This window comes from Aaosphaeria arxii (genome assembly GCF_010015735.1).
Source record: "Aaosphaeria arxii CBS 175.79 unplaced genomic scaffold BU24scaffold_4, whole genome shotgun sequence".
NCBI lineage: Eukaryota > Fungi > Ascomycota > Dothideomycetes > Pleosporales > Aaosphaeria > Aaosphaeria arxii.
The window spans coordinates 3,978,205-4,002,021 of NW_022983477.1; the positions used below are offsets into that span (position 1 = coordinate 3,978,205).

Consider the following 23,817-nt stretch of genomic DNA (forward strand, 5'->3'; position numbering starts at 1 on the left):
GCGCAGCCTCCGACTCCTTCGCTTTGAGAGCAGAAAGGAGCATTCCCGCATCGAAAAAGCCATCTAAAGGGGAAAGGAAATCAGCAAAATGAAATAAAAAAGAACGCAAGAACAACGGTTTTCGAATGGGTACGAATAGGGGAGATGCAACGATGAAGAAGTGCAAGTGTGTCTAGTGATGGTATGCAGGGTCATGGGGGAAGAAACTCAATGAGGTGGTATGTGAAAAGACAGCTTCTATGAGGATACAGACGCCACCGTTTCAGGGAACACATTGGGATACAGCGGCTTCGGCAGCTGCCGCGAGTTCTTCCTCACCTGCACGGTCCGAATGGGCGCGCGACGGCGATGGGAACTCGTGTGCAAGGTCTGCATGGCTCGGAAGGGGGGAGACTGGGGAGGGGTAGGGGGCAGGGCAGGACGCAAAGTAATCTTTGCGACCATGCCATCAAGCGTGAAATCAGGAGGGGAAGGGGGTGCCCTACATCCACCAAGGCCATCATCGTCAGAGTCGGCCACACTTCCTTCTGAGGGAGGCTGAGCCTTTCCGTCTGCGAGTATGATTCGACCGCGGCTCTTGAGACGAGCTCCCTTTGGCCGGTCCTCGGCCTCGCGGGCACGGCTTGCAGTCTTGTCGGCAGATGTACCACGCCGTTTGAGCTGTCGAAGAAGTTTTCGAATTTCGAGGAAGTACGATTCGAGGGCATCGATGAAGCGCGAGGTTTGTCGATGCTTCGAGGATGCGCATATGGAGATACTACCATCCTTGATAATGTAACCGATACCAAATCCGTCTCCAGAGGTTGGCCCAAATCCAAATTGGCGGAGAGATGGGTTTCCACAATTCGAGGTGGATAGAATGGTTGTGTTAAGCTTGTCCCACCCAGCGTCTGCGAACATGGAGGGCATAGTATGCTGCACTGGGGCAGGCGGAGAGCTCGAGATCGAACCGTTCTCTGATATGATCGAGTTACGTTTGGGTGAATTCACCGCCTCTGGACTAGAAGGACGGGTCGAGTCGTAGCCGTCGCTGCTAGCTAGTTCTGCACCCTCCTCATCGATGGCGCGTTGCCAGATACAATACAGCGCATAGAGATGCCGGTCGGGGCCTTGGGCCTTTGCGCAAACCTTCGTGTTTTCGGTATGCTTTTGACACGCCTTTCGTAGAGCATCAACCTTTGCAGCAGCTGGATTCTCGCCCCAAAATGTCTTCACAAAGTCGACAGACTCTTCTGTTACGGATCGAATAGCTTCCGTTCGTCCGTGGTAGAATATTTTGGTCATGGCTGGCTCGTACACGCATTCCATGCGACCATAGAGGCCATAGTATGCTGCCTGGAACGCCATTTGAACGAAAGCATCGGGTGAAAAGCCCATTGACGTCATGAAATTCTTGCCGTAATGGGGAAACTCCAAAGTTGCAAATTCATTTTGCTGGATCAAGTCTGCCAGTCTGGTTTCGGCGAAGCGCAAGGCGGTGCTGAGTTCAGGTACCATGTCCCATTCCAATTTGTGTGGCGTGGTCTGCACATCTCCGAAGCTCTCTGGGTCACGTTTCGCCGGGTCCGGGCTTGTTGATGCCCAGAGACTGGGTGCATTGCCATTGATTGTCCTCGCAAAGCGGAGAATGGTGTCTGTGTATACATCCGAGGCGAATCGAAGAACAGTATGACCATCAACGCCGGTGTGTTCGAAGTTAATTCCAGCGCTACCGTTCTTGCATACAATGATCTGTAGCTTATCGTACCAGCGATTGGTGCAAGTACCGACCTGCACTCCGCGTTCAATCTTGCTGGAACCACAGAGCATGTTCATGCACAGATCGGCACCGGTTGCTGGTTCCGTGTAATCTAGGCAGAGGATGAACAGGGCAGAGTCGACAATGTTGAGCGAATCGGAGTTGTTGGATCCTTCTTCTCGATGGAGAACATCGCGTAGGCCCGACCATACTTTTCGATTCTCCGTGCTCAAAACGCCCAAGGCTCCCTTCGCAGCATCTTGGATTGGGACCTCTTGGGCATCTTCGATGATGACTTGCAAATTGAGAGCAACGTCTTTCTCGGTCATAATTAGATCGCTATTATCGTCGAGAACATCGAACCAATAGAATTGGCCGTGGCAAAGGACGACAATATGCTTTGAAGTAGGATCCTGACCGATCTGGCACCCATTCTCGGTGGGAATTCGCGCCGTACCGAATAGCCTGGAGTACTGATACATACACAAGGGTTGGCCTCGGATAGTGTCTGGCGGTAGCTCCTCTCTCCGCACCGCACGCACGAACGAGAGTGCCGAGACTACTAATGAAGCTGCTCGAGTGACTTGATTGTTTCGTGCTGGGGTGGGGTCATCCTCCAGTAGGAAGAAGGGATTTAGATTAAGAACCACGGGATTGTCGAAGTTCAAATAAGAGTCGTACCCTGCTAGATATTAGCGGGGACTGCATGATCGTGCACGTTGACCCGATTTAGAGGACATGAGATTCAACGTGTGCCAAGGCTCTGCTTCATGACTGCATTGACTTACAGAATTGTTCGATGTAGTTTGCTTTTCCTGCGGCATACTTCTTGAGCTTGTCCTGCAAGGCGTGGCCGTCATGCTTGAGGAACTCCTGGATGGCGCAGACGGTCTCGCTGTGCTCCTTGGGGGTCTGCAAGGGCTTCAGTGCCGCAAGATACTTGGTGCATGAGGCATCAAGGTCTGGAATGGGAAGTTTTGGTAGTTTGTCCTGTGATGCAAAGGTGATCCCTGGCTTGGAATCTGGGTTTGTATGTGATGCGAGGGGTTCCCGTGCTTCAGAAGGAAAGGATTGTTGGCTGTCCCTGGCAGAGGCTTCCGAGCGGACGGAGCTATACTGCTGGCCATTTACCTCTGTGGCCGACATTGTGATAGGGACTGAGGTTGGAGGTTGGGGTTTGGCCAAGCAGGCGTCAAGGGATGATGGTGAAGTAAAGGTTCGGACTGCCATGGTGAAGAGTAGGGTTAGCTAAGCGTAGAGAGGCGAGATATAGGTGCTAATAGAGAGCAACCGCAGAGCGCTGCGGTAGAAGTAGTGACAATCCTGGAGACAGTAGGCCGGCATTGGAGCGCAGTGCGCGAGTTGTTACGAGCAGTATGCCCAAGACGAGGTCAACTGCTGGGTACCGGGTGAGGCAGCGTTCTTATACCGGATAGGACGAAAGGGGAAAGTAGATGTGGGTGGATACGCTCGGCCACGAGAGGCAGTGTAGCCTGTGGAACGACGTGATAGGCTTTGTAATTACGGGGAGAGTAGTAGTCCAAGTTGCAGAGGTAGCGGACCACCGAGTCGGAAGATGACCCGCATATGGCGAGTTGTAGGATGATAGGGAGAATGGACCGACGTTGAGGAACGCTTGCTTTTCGGCCGCGCAAGGGAAAGTTTAAAAAGAACTTACAGAAAGAGAGAAGGATTTATGCTGCACCGAAGCAGGACTGGCTGCAGACGCGGCGCGGCGCACGAGGTTTTGGGTGGTGATTCAGAGGGTATTGCTAGTATACCTGGCGCAGTCAATGTGATACTACACGTTGTTTTGCTTACCACGGGCACGCTATCAGCAGTGAATCAGCAGTCTGGGAATGGCACCCAAGACGGATTGACGAGGATGTTTCAAGACCGGAAAAGGAGTGCCGCTGGAGAATACCGTGAGCAGGTATTGGATTGGTATTAGACAATCTCGGTCCAGGGGATAACGAAATCGTGGGGAGGATGCACCGAGGGTGTACTAGGAGCAAACCCTGTGGTGGGAGACAGCTATCAGTCACGGACGAGTGGAAGATGTCAGTAGCTTTAAAGCGTCGCACCGTTAGAACGACGGCCAGACTGTGACCGGCTAATCGGAGGATCACAGCAAGCGACGACAGATAACTCTCACTTTTTTTGCAAGGGCAGAGATGCTTAACGCATAGGCAACAGATAGAACAGGCGAATAGAGGCAGTTGATGTTTCTAGGGCTCTTCATGCGGTGGTCGCTATTGAGTATGGGCGTGACAGCATTGGATAGCGGGGTGAAGGGTTACGAGGTATGATGCTTGCACCAAGACGACCCAAGAACACACAGGACAGGGCTGCAGTAACCCTTTGTGCTATTTTCCACAGCTTTTCCCACGAGAACCTGCGGGGAAGAAGTCTTGGAACGTCCAAGGATGGTGTCTTAGGCGGACACGCGCGGAGACGGTGTGGGGGGTAGTACGGGAGGTTGGGGTATGAGGCTACACTACTGCGCCGTTGGTATGAATTGCACCAGAGCCATGGTTATTTCATAATCGAGTCGGACTTGAAGACGTACCTGTCCTCGTAGGTTGCGTTAAAGGCTAAGAATAAGCTACTGAAACGATAGAATGATTGTCGAACGATAGCGATCTCGATGATGGCGATAATTATGATGATGATGATCGATGATGCCAATGCCAATGATGGAGGTAGAAAGACCGAGTGACGTCGTCTGTCACGGAGCAAAGGAAAAACCCTCGAAGATCGAATACCGACCCCGCCATTGGCTGGCTGACATAATCATCTCTCCCTCTCGCTTCTCATTGGTTCAGACTTTCAGACATCCAGACCTCCGAACAATCACCGTCTGAACGTTGCATGTCCATACATTCACTGAACGAAAAATCCCGCCTCCATCTCCAAAATAATAATGGCCACCAGCTGATCATCATCCCACTTCAAGAAAAACACGTTTACACAAGACCGTAAACCCTGGGTCTGGGTCCGCCCTTGTTGGTCGCGCATGCCACTCCGCAGAGCCGCGCAAATGACAACCAAGTGCTCGCTGGCCTCTCACCCATGACCCATGACAGACCTGCTGCAGGTGGTGCCTGACTTCAACACAAGGCCCTATAGTGAACTCCTTCATGCCCTAGACAAAGCTTTCATCACCACAAATGACTTGCTCACCCTCGAACCAAGCGATCTCGGCAAGCGTGCGCAGCGACCTGCGGGCGAGGTGAAGAAGCTTGCCCTTGTCATCGCCGCCGAACTACATCGGTACCTCGGTTTCGGAGCAGAGGAAGCCACTGGCAATACGTTTCTATCCACAAACGGTCGCCCGCGCAATGACGACACCGGAGAAGACAGCGGAGCCAGAAGTAGCACCTTGAGCACCATTAGCACCTTGGACGAGAAGCTTGATGCGGCTTTGGGTGGCGGTATTCTTCCAGGCTACCTCGTTGAGGTCACTGGTGAGAGGTAAGTCGTGATAATCATCTTCAGATGGACATCCAATCTAGGAACAAACCCCAACAATGCAATAAGTAATCAAGAAACTAACAGCTACCAGTGGTGCCGGTAAAACACAGCTGCTTCTAACCCTCCTCCTGGCCTCACAATTACCTCCACCATATGGACTATCCAAATCAGCAATCTACATCTCGACAGAAGCCGCACTCGCAACCAATCGCCTCTCCCAACTTCTTTCCACCCATCCGAAATTGAAATCCCTCCCAGCGCACGAGAAGCCCTCTCTGTCGCGCATCCTGAGCATCCAGACCCCGGACCTCGAGACGCAAGAGCACATTCTGCGCTACCAGCTCCCCGTCGCCATCAAGAAGCACCGCGTCGGCCTCGTCATCTTCGACTCCGTCGCCGCCAACTACCGCGCCGAGTTCGAAAAGCAAGGCGCACGTGATGGCGCAGCTTCGATGGCGAAGCGGGGCACCCAGCTCGTCCGCCTCGGGGCCCTCTTTCGCGACCTCGCACGCACAGAGGGCGTCGCGGTAGTTGTCGCAAACCAGGTTGCAGATCGCTTCTTCAAGGACTCCGGGTACACGTCCAACGCGGCGTCCCGCACGACTTCGACGAACAGCCAGGGCACGACTTCAGGCCGTGCGTCTCCTATGCCAGGCCATTTCGCCGCTTCCCAGACAGGAGGGGATGTCACGCCCATGGGCGCACAGGTGTTGTCGCTCGACCACCAGCAGCGCTGGACGACGGGCTGGGGAGAAGATCGATTCGCCTTGCCGCACACGCTGAAGACCCCGTCGTTGGGGCATGTCTGGACGAACCAGATTGCGTGCCGCATCGCGCTGATCAAGCAGCCCGTCATGGCAACCCGACCTCCTGTGCTCATGATGGCCGATGGCGAGGCTTACGACAATGAAGAGGAGAACCACATTGCGAAATGGCGGCGTTGGTTTAAGGTCGTGTTCGCACCTTGGACACCGCCAACTGACGAGAAGGGGATTGAGTATGAGATACTAACCAGCGGGTTACGACATGTATCTGAAGAAGACAGTTGATTTTTTAGCCATGCATTCATAGTAACACAGTACCCTAAGAATTTGTATAGATGTAAATCAATTCAAACTTTGTTCCGCTCGTCTCTTGGGTATTCATATGCACAGCGCCTAAGACACCATTGTAGTAGCCCGACAAGCAATAAAACACAAAACATAACAGCATTACGGCCTATTGTAGCCAACAGAATATCTTCAACCACTGGGGCAACCCATCCCTCAGCCGCCCCTTAACCTCCCACAACCCTCCCACCCACGGATCGCACCATCCGCCCCAATACCTCCAGCGACAACAGCACCGCCATTGCTGTCGTCCACCCCATCGTGTCTCCCATCGTCCTCCTGCTGCTCCTCCCTAGCAGCCGCCCAAGCAAGAGTGGCCGCCATCGCCGCCCCGCCGAAAATCCCAACCAGCGCCGCCCGCTCCTCCTCCCCAACCACCACACTACTGCCGTCGATAATCCCCATCAGCGCCCACAACTCATCCTCCGTCATCTCCACCGCGTCCTCGTCCCCGCTGCCCAAAACCACCAAGTCCTCCTCCGGGGTGTCGTCGTCCGACGACAACTCCTCCTCCTCTTCCTCCCCCTCGTCCTCGACGAAGAGCGCCCGCCGGCACAGCGGGCACGTCGAAGAGGTTGAGAGCCACTGCGTTATGCATGCGTGGCAGAAGGTGTGGGTGCAGGGGAGTTGCACCGTGGAGGTGGCGGAGGTGGTGTAGGGGGTGTAGCATATTGGGCAACACTCCCCTTGTGGTGGTTGTTGGAGGAGGGTTGTGTGGAAGGTTGAGCGGGTGGGGAGAGGGGTTTGGCCGTCCATCTTTTGTTGGTGGCGGAGATGGAGGTGTAGGTGGGTGAGTTTGTTGTTGAGGGTGGGTTGTGAGGTGGGCTTGGGGGTGTTGTCGCCCGTTGAGTGTGTGATTGTTGGGACGTTTTGATAGGTGTTGAGAGTGTTGTGGGCGGTTGGGTTTTTTTTACCTCCTCTTTTAGGGGTGAGAGTTGAAGATGGTAGGAGGTTTGGATGATTTTTGATGGTAGTGATGATGAGTGTTTGGTTGTGGTTGATTTGAAGTGATGATTTGGCTTGGTGATGTTTGGTGAGAGCATCAGAGACTGGTGCCTCGAAGAGAAGTGGGACTCTCGAAAGACTGGCAGGATGTCCTTGTTCTTGGGAGGAAGGAAGATTGAAAGTCGAGTGAAGAGAAGGAAACTCCCTTCCACTGCCATCAGGGGAGCCCCTTATACCCTAAATTTCTGGATTTGTGAAGAAGTATCCCCCTAGGTGGTTCCTGGGTCTGAGAATATGGTTCTCCAATCCACGATGATCACAAATGTTGCAGTGAGAAGCATGGTCACATGCTTATGGGGATCCGGAAAGTCCTAATGTGAGGCTATCGTGACATTCCATCCTCGCTTGCCGCTTCACTAACACGTAGGATGAGGATATACTGAAGCAATTCTCAGCACATTTTCATCTGCGTGAAGCATCCCCAGAGGATAAACTGTATCCCGTTTCTACCCTCCTCGACATCCCGTCGCTCGAGTGTCTGTACAAACCAATTGGCGCTGTTGTGCACAGTGTTTGGGGTGTTCCCTGGAACTGGGTACACTGTTTGTTTCATTAACAGCAAAACTGGTTCTTTAGAATTGATTGGTAGGAGGCAGGGACACGCTTGACCAGCCACCGTAGTTGATGCAAGAGTTTGGTTGACGATGGATTGGCAACATCCCAAACCGGTATTGACGGCTTTGAGTCATAGAAAATCACGTGTATGAAATGTTCACAAACAGTCTCGCGACCACTGCTTCCAACGGGTGTCTGATTTCTTGTTTTAAGGTGCAATGTTTATTTTGAATTATGTTACTTGGCTTCCATCTCGTTTCAGAGTCATCGAATCTCATTATGAATATGTCTCTTCCATTGAATTGTTTCAATCTAAATAACTCTTGATAATGAAAATAATTGAATTAATGATACGAGATGTCATAGGACACAAATTCGACAGTTCAACTTCCAAACTGCAAATGGACGCATCGCGACCGAAAAAATTCGCATGACTCAACAAGAGACCAACAGTGAAGTGTTCTCATCTCAACCGAAGAATCTGACCGTCGCATAGCTGGATGATTCATCTTCTCACCTATCCCGCCGCGCTGGGCCATTCCTGATACTCGTGAGGTTGGGAGTTGTAGTCACGCCCAGCCAATCACAACGCAAGCTACTCTGCACTCCTACCTACCTAATACTCACACCTCACCTGCGCTCGCTGCAAAACCGTCGACTTTCCCGACAATGGATTTGATATAGATCCAGTACGGATTATAGAGAAAGTCGTAAGATTTCTTTTCGAATTCACCCTGCAAACCTGATGAGACGCGTATTATCTCCTTGTGTAATTTCAGTGTGGCTGGGGCTCAAGTTGGTACCAGGACCACGGGATACAGTGATTGATTCTGAGACATCCGTTCAGTTGGAGCCAATGACGACTCAGATCAATTTTAGCCAATTGCAGCACAGGAAGCTGAGGGAGTATGACTGGAACTTGGTGGGAGGGTCTATATTGTGTCACTCGTAGTCACAACTCGTCACAGGCCGAAGATATTAGAAACGGCCTTGTTGAGGAGGCTGCCATAGCTGACAGAGTTTTTTTAACAATCCACAGCTTCCCAAACACAGTGGCATATCATCATAGAAAGAGGTCGAGAAGCTTAGGATTACAGGCATTATCCAGCTTTTAAAATGGAAAGCCTTCAGTAGCGCTGCTTTCTCGGGAGGTTAATCGTACTGGAGAAGAAGATCATATGCAGGAAAACATAAGTTCTTAGTTAGAATCTACAAAGAGATTACTTAGAAAATTGCTATTGCTATCCATTCCTCTATAATTAAGACAATGAATCTGTATGTCATGATATATTACGTTCACATATCTTAGCCATACAAAATAACTTGGGGAGTTTTTAACTTTAACGTAGTAATGCTAACGAAAATAATAATACTAATAATGCTAATATGTTGCTCAAAAATGCACGAGAAGTTTGCTATACCGGATACCTTGACCGTGGACCAGTTCCTTACTGATGGGCCTCAATGTCAAAATGCAGACGATGAACCTGAGGAGTAGGGAGAATTCACTCACAAAATCACATAGAAGCTTCCGCAAATAACCTCAACTAAATCAGGCACCAATTTACAGCGGTTTGTTGTCGTGTTGGGCTCGTTCTCGGGGGCTATGATCCTCCAGTATCAATCACACCGCAACTACACCAGATGGTAAAGTTGATATGAGACTAGACTTGAAGGGCGACTCTTACTCATTATGCAGCATTACGGCTTCGTACAGGTTCTGATGGGAATAAAGCCTATTCTGTTGATTCCAAAATCAGGCCGATGGTAGTGAAAGCTTACGTATCCTCCATGCTTGTTGGTTCCCAAGGATCTTGAAACTATTCCAAATTTCCCCATGTATCCCATAATTATCGCACGATTCATTAAGAGCAAATCCCAAAGGTATGTGAGAGGCGGGGGCTAAAATTATGATCGCTTATACCCAAACACTTGCTCGATACACGCGGCTCAGTCATGGGTGTTGGACCATGCAGGGACATCAGCTTATTCATTGAATACGTAGTCTAGAACTAGTGAAGACGAATGTACACAGTATAGACGAGTTCTAACATCTAGCTACTCTATTTGTGAAGTGTTGACAATCGTAGCATCTCGTAAAGCAAAACATCATAGCAGAGTTGGGTGCAAAGAGTGCTGTGTCTAGAACCCTAGCCTTTGCATTTTCCGTGTGACGAACATAGATTGTAAGATGATAGACTTGAGAGGCCCTTGGTGCCCACCATATTTCAGTGGGGTTCTCTTAAACGAGGTTCGGTTCAGACCTCATAGCAAGGAGCGCTTGCATGCAAGCGATGGCATACGAAGTTACCAGTACACACAAGCAAGTGAGTGGCACAGCTTTGACCTAACCAAAGCGATCAACGTGAGCAGTATTCAATTCCAACAGGTATTTCATACCGAGGCTGTTCCACCTCCTTGCTAGCAGGTCAGAAGTCACATCATCCCCATGCAGACTTCATCACAGTGTTGACACTTTCGCGGATCCCCCATGCTGCGAAATTCGGCTTCCCTCTCCGCTAGGCGTGACCTTGTTTGTATTTCGTTCCGTCCTCCCCTTTCCCATTCCAGATCTACACCGAGCTTTGACTGAGTAAGTTTGTAGTTGAGCACGTATGCGCACTCTTGATTTAAGGTTTAGAGGCGACAGCTAGCTCCCTTTAAGGTTACACTCTTGCTTGTCCCGCTTGCCGAGTACCAGGTTCCATTTGCAGAGTCAGCCTCTGACCTGCGAAGCATTTGCCAACAATAATGGGTATATTTGAATAGCGGCATGAAGTTTTTGTTCAGCCGCCTGTTAAACCCAGGCTAGTCGGAGTTATTCAAAAGCGAGCTGATTACAGTCCAGGCCACTCACCACATGAAAACGGGCACTACTGTAGGGAGACAGTGCTCGGCGACCCACACCCCCAGATTGTGGTAACCGAACCCAACGCTGGGGCGGGATCAGATGAATCAGATTAAGAGTTGAAGCAAAGGCGAGACTGCACAGGAACAAGATATCCAGGTACATATGTAGTTTTTAAGGTTTGAAGGAAACGTGTGCAATGAACCCCTGATTGGTGGACTCAGTTCGAACGTCGTTCGTGCAGCACTGATGCAGTGCACAGTTGAAGATCACGGAGAAGCAAGGTACTTGCACCTGTATGCCTGCGACGCTCACCCGGAAGACCTTTCTCGCGTAAGAGACCTGGTTGAACGATGGTCCTGCGATGAAATGCATCCTGACCGGAGCAGACATCCATAAGCAAGATGTCTAAGTGGGTTCATGGAACTTTTCTTATGATTGGAACAGTTTGGACATCTTCAAGGGATTTGGTAGATAACTGGCCAAGTAATGTAATACTTAACCACACTAAAGAAGGACGAGTATCGATTGTTGAGGTCATGGTACGTTTTGCCGTGGTCAATCGATGCACAGGGAAAACCAGAATGGGTGGAAATGGTCCGATAGAACATTCCATCAGACTCCTCTTGAGAGCCTTCACTCATAGGTTCAACAACGGCCAATCGCTCAATCCGATTGGCTACATCGCTTGAGAGTAGGAGTACGTAAACTTTGCTTCACATCCATTCAACCACTTGGCCCTTGTTCCTCGCGTGCTGATTTCGCTAGGAAAGACTATCCTGGTACGAGGCCGCCCAAAGGTCCCATATTTCCACCAACATATGGGGAAAGGTGCGTGTTGAACGAACCTTATTGACACCCTTGAAGCTTGAAGTCAACGAACATGGTCCACGTGAGCACTTCTGCTTCTTAAAGGGGAGACCAAGCTGGGACCTTGTCAAAATGCCTGTTCAAAATGCTGTGCTTGTGTCTGCAGCATTATGAGGTGATAAAACGCCTGGGCAGAGATGAACCGACAGTTCTTATTCCTCTTAAAGCTAAAGGCTATCATAGAAAGGATTCGGAAAGAACACACCTAGATCCTCTGTACTACGAATCCTCACGCTACCAATTGACAAGTGGGGACGCTCATAGGCCTCAAATCACAGGCGCCTGATTGTGCAGATCATAACGCAACCGTCTAAATGAGTACGCATTCAGCCCTTACCTTGGCCGCTAGCTTGCCTCCACAGTCCAGCTCTTACAGCGGCGCGGCTCGTGATGTCTTTACAAAAGTGGGCATGGTAAGCTACCGACCCCTACTAACATTCGCAGCTTTGAAGCGCAGAACAACTTGCATTTCTAGACTGTTGGCAGGCGGCAGTACACCATAAATTGTCAATTCCTGTTTGAACAGCATGCGCAGATGGTATGCAGTGTGAACGGAGTGGCATCATCACCTTATCAATTGATGCACATCTACGTGGTATTGGTATCTAGATACAAATAGTACAATTAGGAACAAGTAAAATATTACTTTCCATATACGCTGTTTTATGTTGCAAATTTTCATTGGATCCATTCGATCGTGAATCACACACGGAAAGTGAAATGGTGGTCTCCTTGAGAACAGCCACACTGAACAGAAACCTGGACTCTGGAACCTAGAATCTTCATGCTCATGCTACGTCAAAGTTTGTAGATCCCCTGGCCTCAGAACGCCCAGTATTCCCCTGCGTCAGCTTGAACCTTCACAAAAGAAGGTTAAGGATCCTGCCAGGATTTGCCCCCATAGGTTAAACACTAACACTACCGACAGGACGCCACTGCTGCATCCATGTGTTCCTGGCACACGCTTCAAAATTCCTCGCATGCAGCGTGAAGTGGCCAAGCCTCTGTACTGATGTAGGTAGTAGTTAATAGAAATAGATATTAAGGTCATCATGGTTTGATAGTGTTTCGAAGCAAGAACAACTTCAATTTGCATAGCCAAGCTCTTCATCATGGATCAGTTCACACCAGAGCAGATTTCTCAACTCAAGGAGGAAAATCTTGGACCCATGTCCATCGCAATCGTCGTTTCTTTCACTATACTCTCGTCCATATGCGTTGCTCTTCGATTCTTCACCCGAATAAAGTTGGTCCGCGAGCTCGGGCTGGAAGACTGGTTCATTCTTGTTTCAATGGTATGTGAAAACTTTAGACATCCATTATATAGTTGTCTAATGTTAAGTCACAGTGCTTATCTATTTGTATGGCGGCTTGCCAAGTGATGCGTAGGTTGACAGCATTGAATTCTAACTATACATTTCTGACTTTTTGCAGAGGCAAAATGGGGCAATGGAAGACACATGATATTTTTGGACCTGACAGCAGCAGTCATGATCCTGAAGGTTTGTTACTACAGTCTCTTTAGGAAGCATAGCTGATCAATCCAGTATCTCTACTTCAGTATCTTGACCTACACTGCCAGTCTAACGTTTACAAAACTGTCGATTTTGCTGCAGTATCGGCGAATCTTTGCTGTGCAAAAGATGCGCTTACCAATCTATATCGCCATGGGTATCTGTGCTGCTTATGGTATCACGAGTGTGTTTACGGGTATCTTCGACTGCGTCCCTGTTGATGCGTTTTGGGATCTTACGAAGAAGCCGACAGCAAGATGTGTGAACGAGACAACGTATGTGATGTTCCAATACGTATATACTCAGCGATTGCTAAGCAAAATAGACTCTGGTATTCGAATGCAGGACTCAACATCGCAACTGATCTGCTTGTTGCAATTCTACCGATCAAAGCTATCTGGGACCTACAACTACCCAAGAAGCAAAAGATCGCCTTGGTCTTCATTCTGACCATCGGTTGGTTGTAAGTTTGCCATGTTCTTAGAATCGTTTATACCTTGAGGTTACTGACTAGTGAATAGTGTCTGCGTGGTCTCGATCCTCCGTCTCCACGCTCTTGTGGAGCTCGCTCAAAACCCGCAAGACACAACCTGGTACAGCACCGCAACTGCATACTGGTCAGCAATCGAAGTGAACCTCGGTATCGTCTGCGCATCTACTCCTGCCCTTAAAGCCCTCGTCGTCAAATTCGTCCCAGCCATGCTCTCTAAGTCGTTCAGCACCGGTCGCAGCCGAAGCCGCAGTCGCAGTGGCACCGACCCAGCCAAGAACCGTAAATCATTCATCGAACTTTCGGATAAGGAGTTAGCTAGTAGTTCACAAGGAAGTGATCACTATGAGCCAGCGAACCCCATCACTGCACTGCCAGCGGTCGTTGGCGGGGGCCAGAGGGATATGCGATACGAGATCAGGAGCTCACCATACGGCGAGAACCAGGATAGACTGAGCGATAGTGAGAGCCAGAAGGACCTTGTGGAGCGACCTGAAGCTTTCAGATCGAGATAATAGTTAGTGTAGGAAGCCATCTCTTTCGACGTTCAAACTGTACCAATCAAGAACTCCCCCGTACCTTCTGCGCACCATCGAAATATTGCTCACAGACCCCTTGCTATAAGAATCTTCTTTTTGATCGAGCTAGGTACATGTTTGGTAGCGAACTGCAGCCTCCAATATCGCATGGTTATTGTAAACTTTGAAAAGTTTGGTGAGCACCTAGAACATTGGCCCTTCCCATCCCTGTCTCGTCTTTGATCGGTTAACTCTCGATCCTACCCGCGATCCGGTGGGCGTGCCGCTTTATAAAAGAGCTCAGATATAGGCGCACTGACCTCCCTCATCCAATACGTTCGGCGCTGCACAGAGCAGGGTATAGCGGTCTTTATTGCCCATGGTTAAATCTGATCGTCAAATTGGATTATAGGGCAAGGCTATGACATAGGACATCATGCCTCGTCGTATAAATTGCAGAGGGATCGTCCTCAGTGCAGCATGTGTTCCTCACCTATTTCATTGCACTTCGGGTTTTCTTAGCATTTTCAAGATGAAGTTTCTTGCTCCCTACGCATTGTGGCTCAATGGCGTTGCTGCAGCAGCTATTGTAAGCCGGGCTGAAGAAGCGACTTTGGCGGATAATCTGACAATCGATGTCGACTACGCCATTTACCAGGGACAGAAAAACCAAACAACAGGAATTAACTCTTGGAAAGGGTAATATCTTCAGTGCCATGATTTAAAGCCCCTTTACTAACGACTGTCCAGCATACGGTACGCAGCAGCGCCAATTGGAGATCTCAGATGGAAAGCGCCACAAACGCCTGCGAAAGACCGCAAAACGACCATCAAAGCAACTGAATACGGTGCCACTTGCCCACAGGCTTTTCCTTCTATACCCAATCCACCTTTCATCCCGGGCAACGAGGATTGCCTTTTTCTCAATGTTCAGACCCCTTCTAACGCGAAAGCGAAGAAGTTGCCCGTTCTTGTGTGGATACACGGCGGCGGTTACGGACTAGGTGATGGGAGGAAGGATTTGAGCGAGATCATCAATGCAAATGATGGTGGTTTTGTTGGAGTGTCTATCCAGTATAGGGTGTGTATTGGCCACAGACATTCTTTTCAAGTATTGGGCCGTTACTAACACTTCATAGCTTGGAGCGTTTGGTTTCCTCTCGTCGGCTGACGTTAAGAAAGATGGCATTCTGAACGCAGGACTTCGCGACGTTGCCTTTGCACTCGAATGGATCCAAGAGCATATTGAAAAGTTTGGCGGAGATCGAAAGCAGGTTACCATTGCTGGCGAGTCTGCTGGAGGTGGTGCAGTGATGCTGCTTGGAATTGCTGAAAAGGGAGATTTGAAGACATCTCTCTATAAGAATGTAAGACTACACAGTGGCTTTTCTGGCCGATGACTTCTAAGAACTCCAAGGGCATAGCGGCATCTCCATGGCTACCAGCACAATACGATTACAACCATGCCACACCCACTGCGCACTACCAGGACCTCGCACAGAGAGTTGGATGTAACAGCACTAAAACCCTCCTGAAATGCCTGAGAGTAGCCGACTCCCAAGCTCTCCAAGAGGCCAACAACGCGATCTCCACAACCGGAACCTACGCCACCTGGGCCTTCCTCCCAGTGACCGAGCCGGACTTCATAACCTCACGGCCGAGCAAATCGCTGACTAAGGGCAAAGTGAACGGTCAAAACATTCTCGTCGGTAACAACGCAAACGAAGGACCACTCTTCGTGCCCCCCATCATCAGCACCCTCGACGACCTCAAGAACTGGCTGCACCTCGACTTCCCAACCCTCAGCGACGCCGACATCCAAACAATCCTGACCGCATACCCATCCCCCGACCATGCCGACGATCCCAACGCCTTGAAGTTTGCCACAAACGGCATCGACTCCCCCACAGCCGTGAACGTAAGCCAAGTCGCCACTGGTCACCAACAGCGCGCAAACGTAAGTCTCCCCCTATTCCTCTCCCACTGAACCCCTACACTAACACCACCTCGTTACAGAACATCCACGCAGAAGCCCGCTTCGTCTGCCCCTCCTACTGGCTCAACTCCGCCTACGCCAACTCCTACCACTACCAATACAGCGTCCCCTTCGCCAGCCACCAAGACGACATCGACGCCTACTTCGGACCCTCGCAGCCCAACCAGTCCCCCTCCTTCTCCCTCGCCTTCCGCCGCATCTGGGGAAACTTCATCACTCGCTCGAACCCGTCAATAGCGGACGAGGAGGCGGCGAAGGACTGGCCGAAGTGGAAGGATGGAGAGGGGGCGAGGCTGCTGAATTTGAATACGACGGGTGGAGTGCCGTATCAAGCGGTGACGCAGTTTGGAGCGAGTGTCACGCAGTTTAGGGAGCCGGGGCTGCAGAACGATTTCGATGTTGCGAGTGCGTGGACGTGGGAGGGGGGTAGGGGGAAGAGGTGTGAGGTTTGGAGGGGGTTGGCGGATAAGATTTTCATCTAAGCATTCAGGGGCTGTCGCCGTTGAAGTCCTAAGGATCGAGGTGTGTTTGGTGTAACATATATAGACATTTAGATCGTTGGGCGAGCAATGAGAAGAACATAATTCTCAACCACCCTAACCTCCAACCTCCAAATCCCCAAACCCACCACCACCACCATCACTCCCCCTCAAAACAACAACCCTCGCCATCTCCACCCCATCATCCCCTCCCTGCCCCATCTCCTCTCCTCCAGCCCGTACCCCAAAATCCCCCTCCCCAGCAACGACATCTAAATCCCCTCCGGCGCCCCGCACCCTAACCCCCCGCCCTGCAACCCTGAACCCAACGTCGACATCGACCTTATACCCCCTCCACATGCTCGCGCTCTTGAAGCTCGAGCTCGCGGAGGCGGGCAGCGTGACGGAGAAGACGCAGTTCTGGCCCTCGTACGCGCCGTTTCGGGGCGTGAATGTGGCGCTGTGCGTGGTTGTCGTGTGTAGTACCGTAGATTGGACTGTGACTGATTTCGGGGGCTGGGACGGCGTGCGGCGCAGCACGCGGATACCGGTGTACGACCTGATGCGGCATTTGAAGTCTACGACTTGGATGTCTGGGATTGGGAAGTTGTATAGTTTTCCTGGTGGGGGAGGGAGCACGGCGATGCGGAGTTTGATTTGGAGGGGGGAGCCGGCGTGTGCGACGCGAGGGGTGGTGATTGTCGGGGCGAAGTAGAATGTTGGGGTTGAGGAGGAGGCGGAGGTGGTGTGCAGGGAGTCGAGGAGGTGGTTGTAGAGGCTTGTGCGTTTAGTGGGTGGGAGGGAGAGATGGCGGGTTTGGAGGGATAGGTCTCTGGTTGTGGAGTGTGGTGGAGAGGAGAGCAGGGTGGTGAGCTTGGATTGAGGGAATCGAAGGGTTGTTATGGTTAGAGGGGTGATGTTTGTGGCTTCTGGCGTGAGGGTATGGGGTGAGGTTGGAGATGGCCTTGAGCGGATGGCTATAAGTCGATATGTGATATCGGCGCTGCCCGCTGCTCGAGACGATAGAGAACTGGAACCTCGTAAGGGGACATGGGTAGATGGGGGAATTGGTCGATTTGGTTGACTTTCGTAGGGTTCTTGTGCAGGCCAACCGTGAGTCCAGTAATTATCAAATAGACAGTTGTTAGAGGTCAAATCATCGAGATGTTGAAGATTGTACTGTGTCTTCTCGGGTATAGTGATCGAGAATCTAGGTACTATGCCTTGCCTCTCCGGTGGAAGATGCGAAATTCGATAAATCAATGGCGTGCGGTCCTTGTATTCTGCCTTGTCTGTGCGAATGTAGGTGTTTGCTCGGCCTTCTAGTATGATATGAATATGCGATGAAGAATCCCAACCTGATATGTAACCTGTTATAGTTTCATTGGGCGCAAAGACTTTCGAAGGACTGTCTAGCACGAGTCGAAGATCTCCAAGGTTTGGCTCTCTATGACCTGCTGTTGGCACTGGAGGGGGATGGTGAAAATAAGGTCCCTTCCTCGGAGACGGATCGTCGTACAGCGAGTCTGCATCGGAATCCGTGTCCAAGACGACTTGAATAAATCCAAAGTCAGACGGTTTGTATACAGAATTTGGACTCGGCTTCGGACTCGGAACTTTGCCTGAATTAGGACCAGAAGGACTCAGCAGCCCAGGTGGCGGCCTAGGAAAGGAAGCCAAAAGCAATTGGTCTCTCTTTGAGTTCGTCATGAGGTGAGGTTTAGTACTGACGCCCAGCACGATTCTTGGTACGACAGGGCCGAAAAAGCTTGTTGATGCACCGACTGTACGGAATCCAGGATTAATTCGCTACCAATATCTGGTGTTACACGAGTTGCATCGACATCAGCCTTGTGGAAGTATGTACATTTGCAGAATTGATTTTCGGCTGGATAATCAAATGGCGGGGAAAGATAAGAGGATAGAAGATAGATTTGAAGAAATAAACCGGGGCCGTGAGTGTAATGACCATATTTCGAGACCACCATGCTACGCCATCCGTCTCATACGCCAAAAGTTTCGCATAGAAGGACGCATAGGAATGCAAGCGAATGCAAACGCATGATATGCGCCAACTGTCATTACCATGTACTCTATTTGACATTTGTAAATAAAAAGGTTTCTGCACACGGTTCTTTGCTTGACGTGCTGTGCAGGCATGATCGGCAATGCAACGTGCGGTCGCTTTGCTTTACCATTCTCCCTCCGACGCGGCAGGCCAGAAGAACCAAGCAGCGACAATGACTGCCTTCAAGCCGACTGCAGTCCACAATGCGCCGGCCATGCCCACGCTGCTGTGAGCCCAGAAGCCTCCAATGACAGCACCGAGAAGCAGTAGGGCTGGTGCTGCGAGTCTCCTGTTTCGCTCTACGTTCGACAGGTCGAACAACTTCGCATCGCCGAACAAGTCGCAGTAATTGCTCGTGAGGACAACACTGGTCAAGCCGGTGTAGTGAAACACACGTGATATGACAGCCTGCCCACTCGATTGGAATGCGACAGACGCAAGAGGGACTAGGACCTGCCAATTGAGATCGTCGGAATGGTCACTGCTCCCAAATGTGAGGATCATCGCCGCGAGTACGATGAGGAGCATCTGGAGGAAGTAGGACGCCACCAGAACCCAACGTTTGCGGGGAGACAGGATGCGGTGGAAATGCGAGAAAAAGAACGAGCCGAGACAGAAAAATCCAATTGACGTTACAGCCTTGATCCATCGAATGCCTTCGCTGGGTGCTACGAGCCCCAGACCGAGATACACCGTGTTGCCTGCAGTCGTGTGAGTCTTCGCCCCATTGGGATCGACCTCCGCGATGGAGAAGAGGAGAAAACGAAGAGGGTGACATTACCCGTCTGCATGCTCACGAAGCTGCCCCAAATGAAGACGGCAGAGCTGTCCAGCAACCCTGTGATGATGTAGCAGAATAATAATACTGCATCTGCCCAATGTTTGCTGACATCCGCCGTCATGTGCCGTTTCACCCGCAGCCAGGACTTCGACTCCTCCGTCGATTTCCGGTGCGATCCGAGTAGAGGTGCCTCCTCATCGGTCCTGTTACCTGCACCATGCATACGCGTCACACTTGCACTCATCCTGTTGGTGCGACAATGTTCGAAGGCAGGTTTTGCGGGATTTTGGTGAACAAGAGGGGAATGATTTTGTTTTTGTTTTCGAAGAAAAGAAGAAGAAAGTGGACGGTTGACCGTTATAAAGTGGAGCGGGAACGGGAGGTTTTTTAGGGACCGTTCTGACGATGTCGGATGTGCTAGGCCCTGATGGTCAGAATAGGAAAGCGGTTTTCCTGTCTGGTCTGATAAGTGGATTAACCGTCGGCAATAAGTTTAAAAAAGTCAAGCAATCCAATCGCTGCAGGTACAGGTCAGATTGTAAAGGATTAGGCATGGTACCAGAGTGTTGTCAAGGAACATTCACTTACACAGTATGTGATCGCAGTGATCTTACAGGCCAGGCTGCATTAGGTGACATCTAGCGGCCTTTTTTCGGGGCTCGGGATAGGTGGAATATCGGTGCACTTTGATGACTCTGCTCAAGATGTTGCAGAAATGGCGCGGAAGAGAGACCAAAGCAATTGATTCGAACAACTGAGGGACATGGAGGCGTTTCAACCACAGCGAATTGTTTTGATCATGTTCGAGAGCGGAAGGCATGGGAGGGTTGCGGGGACAAGCCATTGGATGTCGTCATGCCGGCACAGGCGGCCCAGAGCATCTGGCGGAAGACAAGGAAATATCATTGAAGCTATATAAAAACCCGGGAAGGTCGGCGGTTTAGGTTCATCAAAAAGACTTTAAATACTCCAGTTCTAGAGGGATTGGATCAATTGAATGCCTTCCATCTTGTTCCCATTAGTTACATTTCGTTGATCGCTTCGTCATGCATCTCTCCCAGCTTCTTGTGGTGCTCAGCGCCTGCAGCGGCACTTGGGCTGCTCCCGTTGAACAGAAGCCTCTTGCTGTACCAGAAAAGGGTGCTTCGAACGTCGGAGACAACCCGTATACCCCAGATTATCGTGATCCCTACGATAGGAAAGTAGACGCCATCGGCAGGAAGCTCCGACCAGAGCCTTATGTGAGTACCAATATATCCCCGCCGGATAATCAATCCGCACCATGTGGCTTGGGTTCATACACCGAGTCATTCCATAAAGTCGTCCAGAAGCTAATCGCGGAATGCGTAGAGAAATGGAGATGGTTCGACAGTACTAGGACCCAGGAATAGAGGTCGTGAAAGGCAGGACCCTGATCTCGTCCGCCCTCCAAGTACCGATCATGGAAACATTCCTAACATGCGATGGTCTTTCGCCGACTCTCACATTCGCATCGAAGAAGGCGGATGGACGCGCCAAACCACCGTGCGGGAGCTTGGCACTAGCAAAGAACTTGCTGGTGTGAACATGCGCCTGGACGAAGGCGTCATCCGCGAGCTTCATTGGCATAAGGAGGCCGAATGGGCCTACGTGCTTGAAGGAAAGGTTCGCATTACTGCTCTCGACACCGAGGGTGGCAGTTTCGTCGACGATCTCGAGAAGGGAGACTTGTGGTATTTCCCATCAGGCCACCCCCATTCCCTCCAGGGCTTGAGCCCGAACGGAACGGAATTTTTACTCATCTTTGACGACGGAAACTTTTCCGAAGAATCGACCTTCTTGCTCACGGACTGGCTTGCGCATACTCCCAAATCAGTCATTGCCGAGAACTTCCAAGTGCATCCGGAAGTCTTCAAGGCGATCCCCCAATCGGAGAAATACATCTTCAAGGGTTCTAATCCTGGCTCCATCGATGACGAGATCCCTAAGGGGAAAGGATATAAGAAGTCAAAGCTCCAATTCACCCACAAGATGGATGCCCAAGAGCCCATCATTGCATCAGGCGGAAAGGCGCGCATTACAGATTCGAGGAACTTCCCCCTCTCGAAGACGGTAGCTGCTGCACACCTAGAGATCGAGCCTGGAGCACTCCGAGAGATGCATTGGCATCCGCGTGCCGATGAATGGTCTTACTTCATCAAAGGTCGAGCCCGTGTGACCATCTTTGCTGCAGAAGGCAACGCAAGGACCTTTGACTACCAGGCTGGTGATGTTGGAATCGTACCAAAGAACATGGGTCATTTCATCGAGAATCTTAGCGATGATGAACCCCTCGAGGTACTCGAGATTTTCCGCTCCGACAAGTTCGAGGATTTCTCGCTCTTCCAATGGCTAGGCGAAACTCCCAGGAGGATGGTCAAAGACCATCTGTTCGCGGAGGACGAGAAGGCTGGGAAGAAGTTTGAGAAGGCCATCTGGGATGCCGAGAAGGATGTTATCAAAAAGCCATACGACTGGGATAATGAGGAGGAAGAGAAGGAGGAATTGTAAGTACACTCCTTGGGTATTTTCTCTTCGATCATGTCCGTCTGGACCCAAACCTCTTTATATTAGTGTTGCCTCTGGTAGAGCTTTCAACCATAATGAACCAATGTGATCACATTCGATTTCTTGTCGCATATAACATTCAACCTGTAATTGTCAGTGACTATACCCAGGTATTCTCGTCCCAAAAACTCATTTGCCACTTACTTGTCCCAAAAATATCTGTCCTCACTCGACATTTCATACGCAAAGCTCCTCTTCTTCGGAAGCTTTTCAAAAGAGTAGGTATGCTGTTCCAACGCCAACGCCCTCCCCTCGATATAAAGCTGTTTACAGCAGAATATAACAGCACATCCATCTCTCGTACCTATCTCCCTTCCCACCCCTCCTCCAATCCCATCACCTTCGCAGCCATCAATCTCTAACGGCCTGGCTGCGAGCACATACTCCAGCACATGGTTTCTGATTTCAGCCGGCAACCTTAGAAGACGCGAATCGGGCTGGACATCGGATTGCATGTCCCCGTCAACGCCCTCCCGAAGCGGCTTGTTGAAGTACACCCGCGGCATCCACGAGCTCAGAAGCGTCCTCGTATGCTCCGAGATCTCGAAGTCCGACGTCACCAAGCGTTTCCCCAGCAGACGGTCTCGCCAAGTCTGCACATCTTCTCTCTCGTTGAAGTCGCTGCGTTTCATCTTGTGTTGTTCTTTGAGAAAATTTCGGGGAGTGGTGGGAGGGGTAAAGAAGGTAAGTTGAATGTCGAGGAAAGAATCGGGAATTAAAGAAGTTGAGAGATGTGGCAAGACCTGGGTTGAATATCTTCTATGATGTTGCTTCTGCTGCCGTGCAAGTGGAGTGCGTGCGTGCTTGCTTGTTGTAGATGACAACCGCGTTTCGTGCATACTCGTCTCGCAACGAACGGTTTTTTCCCATCTGGCGGGCCCCCATCATCCTTGTCTCACTCTGTACCACTGGTGACGTTGTTCCTTTTGCTCGGCGCTTAATCTGTCTCATGCACGTGCAAGGTTAAGACAGATAAAAGGTCTAGGGCATTGCGCTCTTTGTCAAAGAATTGTGGTATATGTTTCATAGCGAAGGGTCGAGACAGGGAATAGTTGAATAGTAGAGGTATATCATGGTAAAGGAACTTTATATCAGATTATGGTTTTATTTGTGATCTTTGTGGATGGTCGATGTAGGATTGCGGCACAACTGCTGGGTGATATCCAATTTGGGTTTAGTGCGCGGATGATGGGGTGCTAGAAAGGTTGGGGCCCCAAGATGTCCGATTTGTTTGGGGTTTTAGGTGCTAACATGTCTTACAGGATAACTGGACGAGAGGCTTGTCCAACACGTCTACAATGTAGACGCTATTAACTATTTTCTGGTTTGGGTAATTGTTGGTAGATTTCTCCAATCCGTGGGGCCACGAACATCCTTGTGCGTGTTTGTTCATACATACAATACTATACGAATTCAGCTCCTTCTACTGCCATTTCTGCTTCCTTTGGGGCCATTTCATCATGCGGGTCTCAGGTTCAGAACGATTGAACGCAGCTTGTAATCCAATCTTTTGTTTTCATCCGAACACATTGGTTCTGGTTGGAATTGGCGTCAGGAGCTGGAAAACTCCTATCATGAACTTTGAACTCACATACCGTGACCTTGGGGCGACTGCTAGCAAAAAGTTGTATACAGCAACTGGGATGACTGCTCGCGAACAAAAATGATAATATGGGCACGAGGGATGAATCGGATGATCAAACCATATACTACTCGACTGTTCCACCGGAGAAATCAAGTCAACTCTAGAAAACCACTAACGTTGGAGTTAGTGTCCATCCACCAC

The 23,817-nt window shown here is 50.4% G+C and overlaps 10 protein-coding genes across 10 annotated transcripts; 4 read left to right on the plus strand and 6 right to left on the minus strand.

Moving 5' to 3' along the window:
- Positions 1-237: 237 nt before the first annotated feature.
- Positions 238-2,968, minus strand: BU24DRAFT_462768 (carnitine acetyl transferas-like protein; the record flags this gene model as incomplete). Its single annotated transcript, XM_033532043.1, has 2 exons — positions 238-2,420; positions 2,527-2,968. The coding sequence occupies 2 exons, from the start codon at positions 2,966-2,968 to the stop codon at positions 238-240; spliced, it is 2,625 nt and encodes an 874-aa protein (XP_033384973.1).
- Positions 2,969-5,017: 2,049 nt separating this feature from the next.
- Positions 5,018-6,444, plus strand: BU24DRAFT_207234 (P-loop containing nucleoside triphosphate hydrolase protein). The gene is made up of 2 exons (XM_033521886.1): positions 5,018-5,212; positions 5,279-6,444. The coding sequence occupies exons 1-2, from the start codon at positions 5,155-5,157 to the stop codon at positions 6,259-6,261; spliced, it is 1,041 nt and encodes a 346-aa protein (XP_033384974.1). The 5' UTR covers positions 5,018-5,154; the 3' UTR covers positions 6,262-6,444.
- A 7-nt stretch (positions 6,445-6,451) lies between these two features.
- BU24DRAFT_207244 (uncharacterized protein) lies at positions 6,452-7,212 on the minus strand. The gene has a single exon (XM_033521887.1). It carries the CDS (start codon positions 7,075-7,077, stop codon positions 6,478-6,480), a length of 600 nt encoding a protein of 199 aa, XP_033384975.1. The 5' UTR covers positions 7,078-7,212; the 3' UTR covers positions 6,452-6,477.
- Positions 7,213-10,412: 3,200 nt separating this feature from the next.
- On the minus strand, positions 10,413-11,026 carry BU24DRAFT_207248 (uncharacterized protein). The gene is made up of 2 exons (XM_033521888.1): positions 10,739-11,026; positions 10,413-10,689 (listed from the first exon to the last, which is right to left on the minus strand). Exons 1-2 carry the CDS (start codon positions 10,892-10,894, stop codon positions 10,519-10,521), a joined length of 327 nt encoding a protein of 108 aa, XP_033384976.1. The 5' UTR covers positions 10,895-11,026; the 3' UTR covers positions 10,413-10,518.
- A 1,685-nt stretch (positions 11,027-12,711) lies between these two features.
- BU24DRAFT_492692 (uncharacterized protein) lies at positions 12,712-14,359 on the plus strand (the record flags this gene model as incomplete). The annotated part of the gene is made up of 6 exons (XM_033533909.1): positions 12,712-12,894; positions 12,948-12,984; positions 13,034-13,101; positions 13,147-13,388; positions 13,439-13,576; positions 13,635-14,359. The coding sequence occupies 6 exons, from the start codon at positions 12,712-12,714 to the stop codon at positions 14,116-14,118; spliced, it is 1,152 nt and encodes a 383-aa protein (XP_033384977.1). The 3' UTR covers positions 14,119-14,359.
- A 125-nt stretch (positions 14,360-14,484) lies between these two features.
- On the plus strand, positions 14,485-16,532 carry BU24DRAFT_451129 (alpha/beta-hydrolase; the record flags this gene model as incomplete). Its single annotated transcript, XM_033531078.1, has 5 exons — positions 14,485-14,820; positions 14,872-15,202; positions 15,261-15,488; positions 15,539-16,078; positions 16,138-16,532. Coding segments are annotated over exons 1-5 (1,755 nt in total), but the record flags the coding sequence as incomplete, so codon positions are not given.
- A 181-nt stretch (positions 16,533-16,713) lies between these two features.
- On the minus strand, positions 16,714-18,306 carry BU24DRAFT_492694 (uncharacterized protein; the record flags this gene model as incomplete). Its single annotated transcript, XM_033533910.1, has 1 exon — positions 16,714-18,306. One exon carries the CDS (start codon positions 18,304-18,306, stop codon positions 16,714-16,716), a length of 1,593 nt encoding a protein of 530 aa, XP_033384979.1.
- A 481-nt stretch (positions 18,307-18,787) lies between these two features.
- On the minus strand, positions 18,788-19,668 carry BU24DRAFT_433526 (uncharacterized protein; the record flags this gene model as incomplete). The annotated part of the gene is made up of 2 exons (XM_033529980.1): positions 18,788-19,365; positions 19,446-19,668. The coding sequence occupies 2 exons, from the start codon at positions 19,666-19,668 to the stop codon at positions 18,788-18,790; spliced, it is 801 nt and encodes a 266-aa protein (XP_033384980.1).
- A 621-nt stretch (positions 19,669-20,289) lies between these two features.
- Positions 20,290-22,073, plus strand: BU24DRAFT_207294 (oxalate decarboxylase oxdD). The gene is made up of 2 exons (XM_033521890.1): positions 20,290-20,686; positions 20,796-22,073. The coding sequence occupies exons 1-2, from the start codon at positions 20,492-20,494 to the stop codon at positions 21,972-21,974; spliced, it is 1,374 nt and encodes a 457-aa protein (XP_033384981.1). The 5' UTR covers positions 20,290-20,491; the 3' UTR covers positions 21,975-22,073.
- BU24DRAFT_207278 (uncharacterized protein) lies at positions 22,016-22,999 on the minus strand. Its single transcript, XM_033521889.1, has 2 exons — positions 22,176-22,999; positions 22,016-22,115 (listed from the first exon to the last, which is right to left on the minus strand). The coding sequence occupies exons 1-2, from the start codon at positions 22,868-22,870 to the stop codon at positions 22,058-22,060; spliced, it is 753 nt and encodes a 250-aa protein (XP_033384982.1). The 5' UTR covers positions 22,871-22,999; the 3' UTR covers positions 22,016-22,057.
- Between the last annotated feature and the right edge of the window lie 818 nt (positions 23,000-23,817).

Coding starts and splice junctions, on each gene's coding strand:
- BU24DRAFT_207244 (XM_033521887.1), bottom strand. CDS start 7,077: ATGGACGGCCAAACCCCTCTCCCCACCCGCTCAACCTTCCACACAACC.
- BU24DRAFT_207294 (XM_033521890.1), top strand. CDS start 20,492: ATGCATCTCTCCCAGCTTCTTGTGGTGCTCAGCGCCTGCAGCGGCACT. Junction 20,687..20,795: donor AGCTCCGACCAGAGCCTTAT/GTGAGTACCAAT, acceptor CGGAATGCGTAG/AGAAATGGAGATGGTTCGAC.
- BU24DRAFT_207278 (XM_033521889.1), bottom strand. CDS start 22,870: ATGCACGAAACGCGGTTGTCATCTACAACAAGCAAGCACGCACGCACT. Junction 22,116..22,175: donor GACAGATATTTTTGGGACAA/GTAAGTGGCAAA, acceptor TGACAATTACAG/GTTGAATGTTATATGCGACA.
- BU24DRAFT_207248 (XM_033521888.1), bottom strand. CDS start 10,894: ATGTACCTGGATATCTTGTTCCTGTGCAGTCTCGCCTTTGCTTCAACT. Junction 10,690..10,738: donor GTAGTGCCCGTTTTCATGTG/GTGAGTGGCCTG, acceptor AACTCCGACTAG/CCTGGGTTTAACAGGCGGCT.
- BU24DRAFT_207234 (XM_033521886.1), top strand. CDS start 5,155: ATGCGGCTTTGGGTGGCGGTATTCTTCCAGGCTACCTCGTTGAGGTCA. Junction 5,213..5,278: donor GTTGAGGTCACTGGTGAGAG/GTAAGTCGTGAT, acceptor CAATGCAATAAG/TAATCAAGAAACTAACAGCT.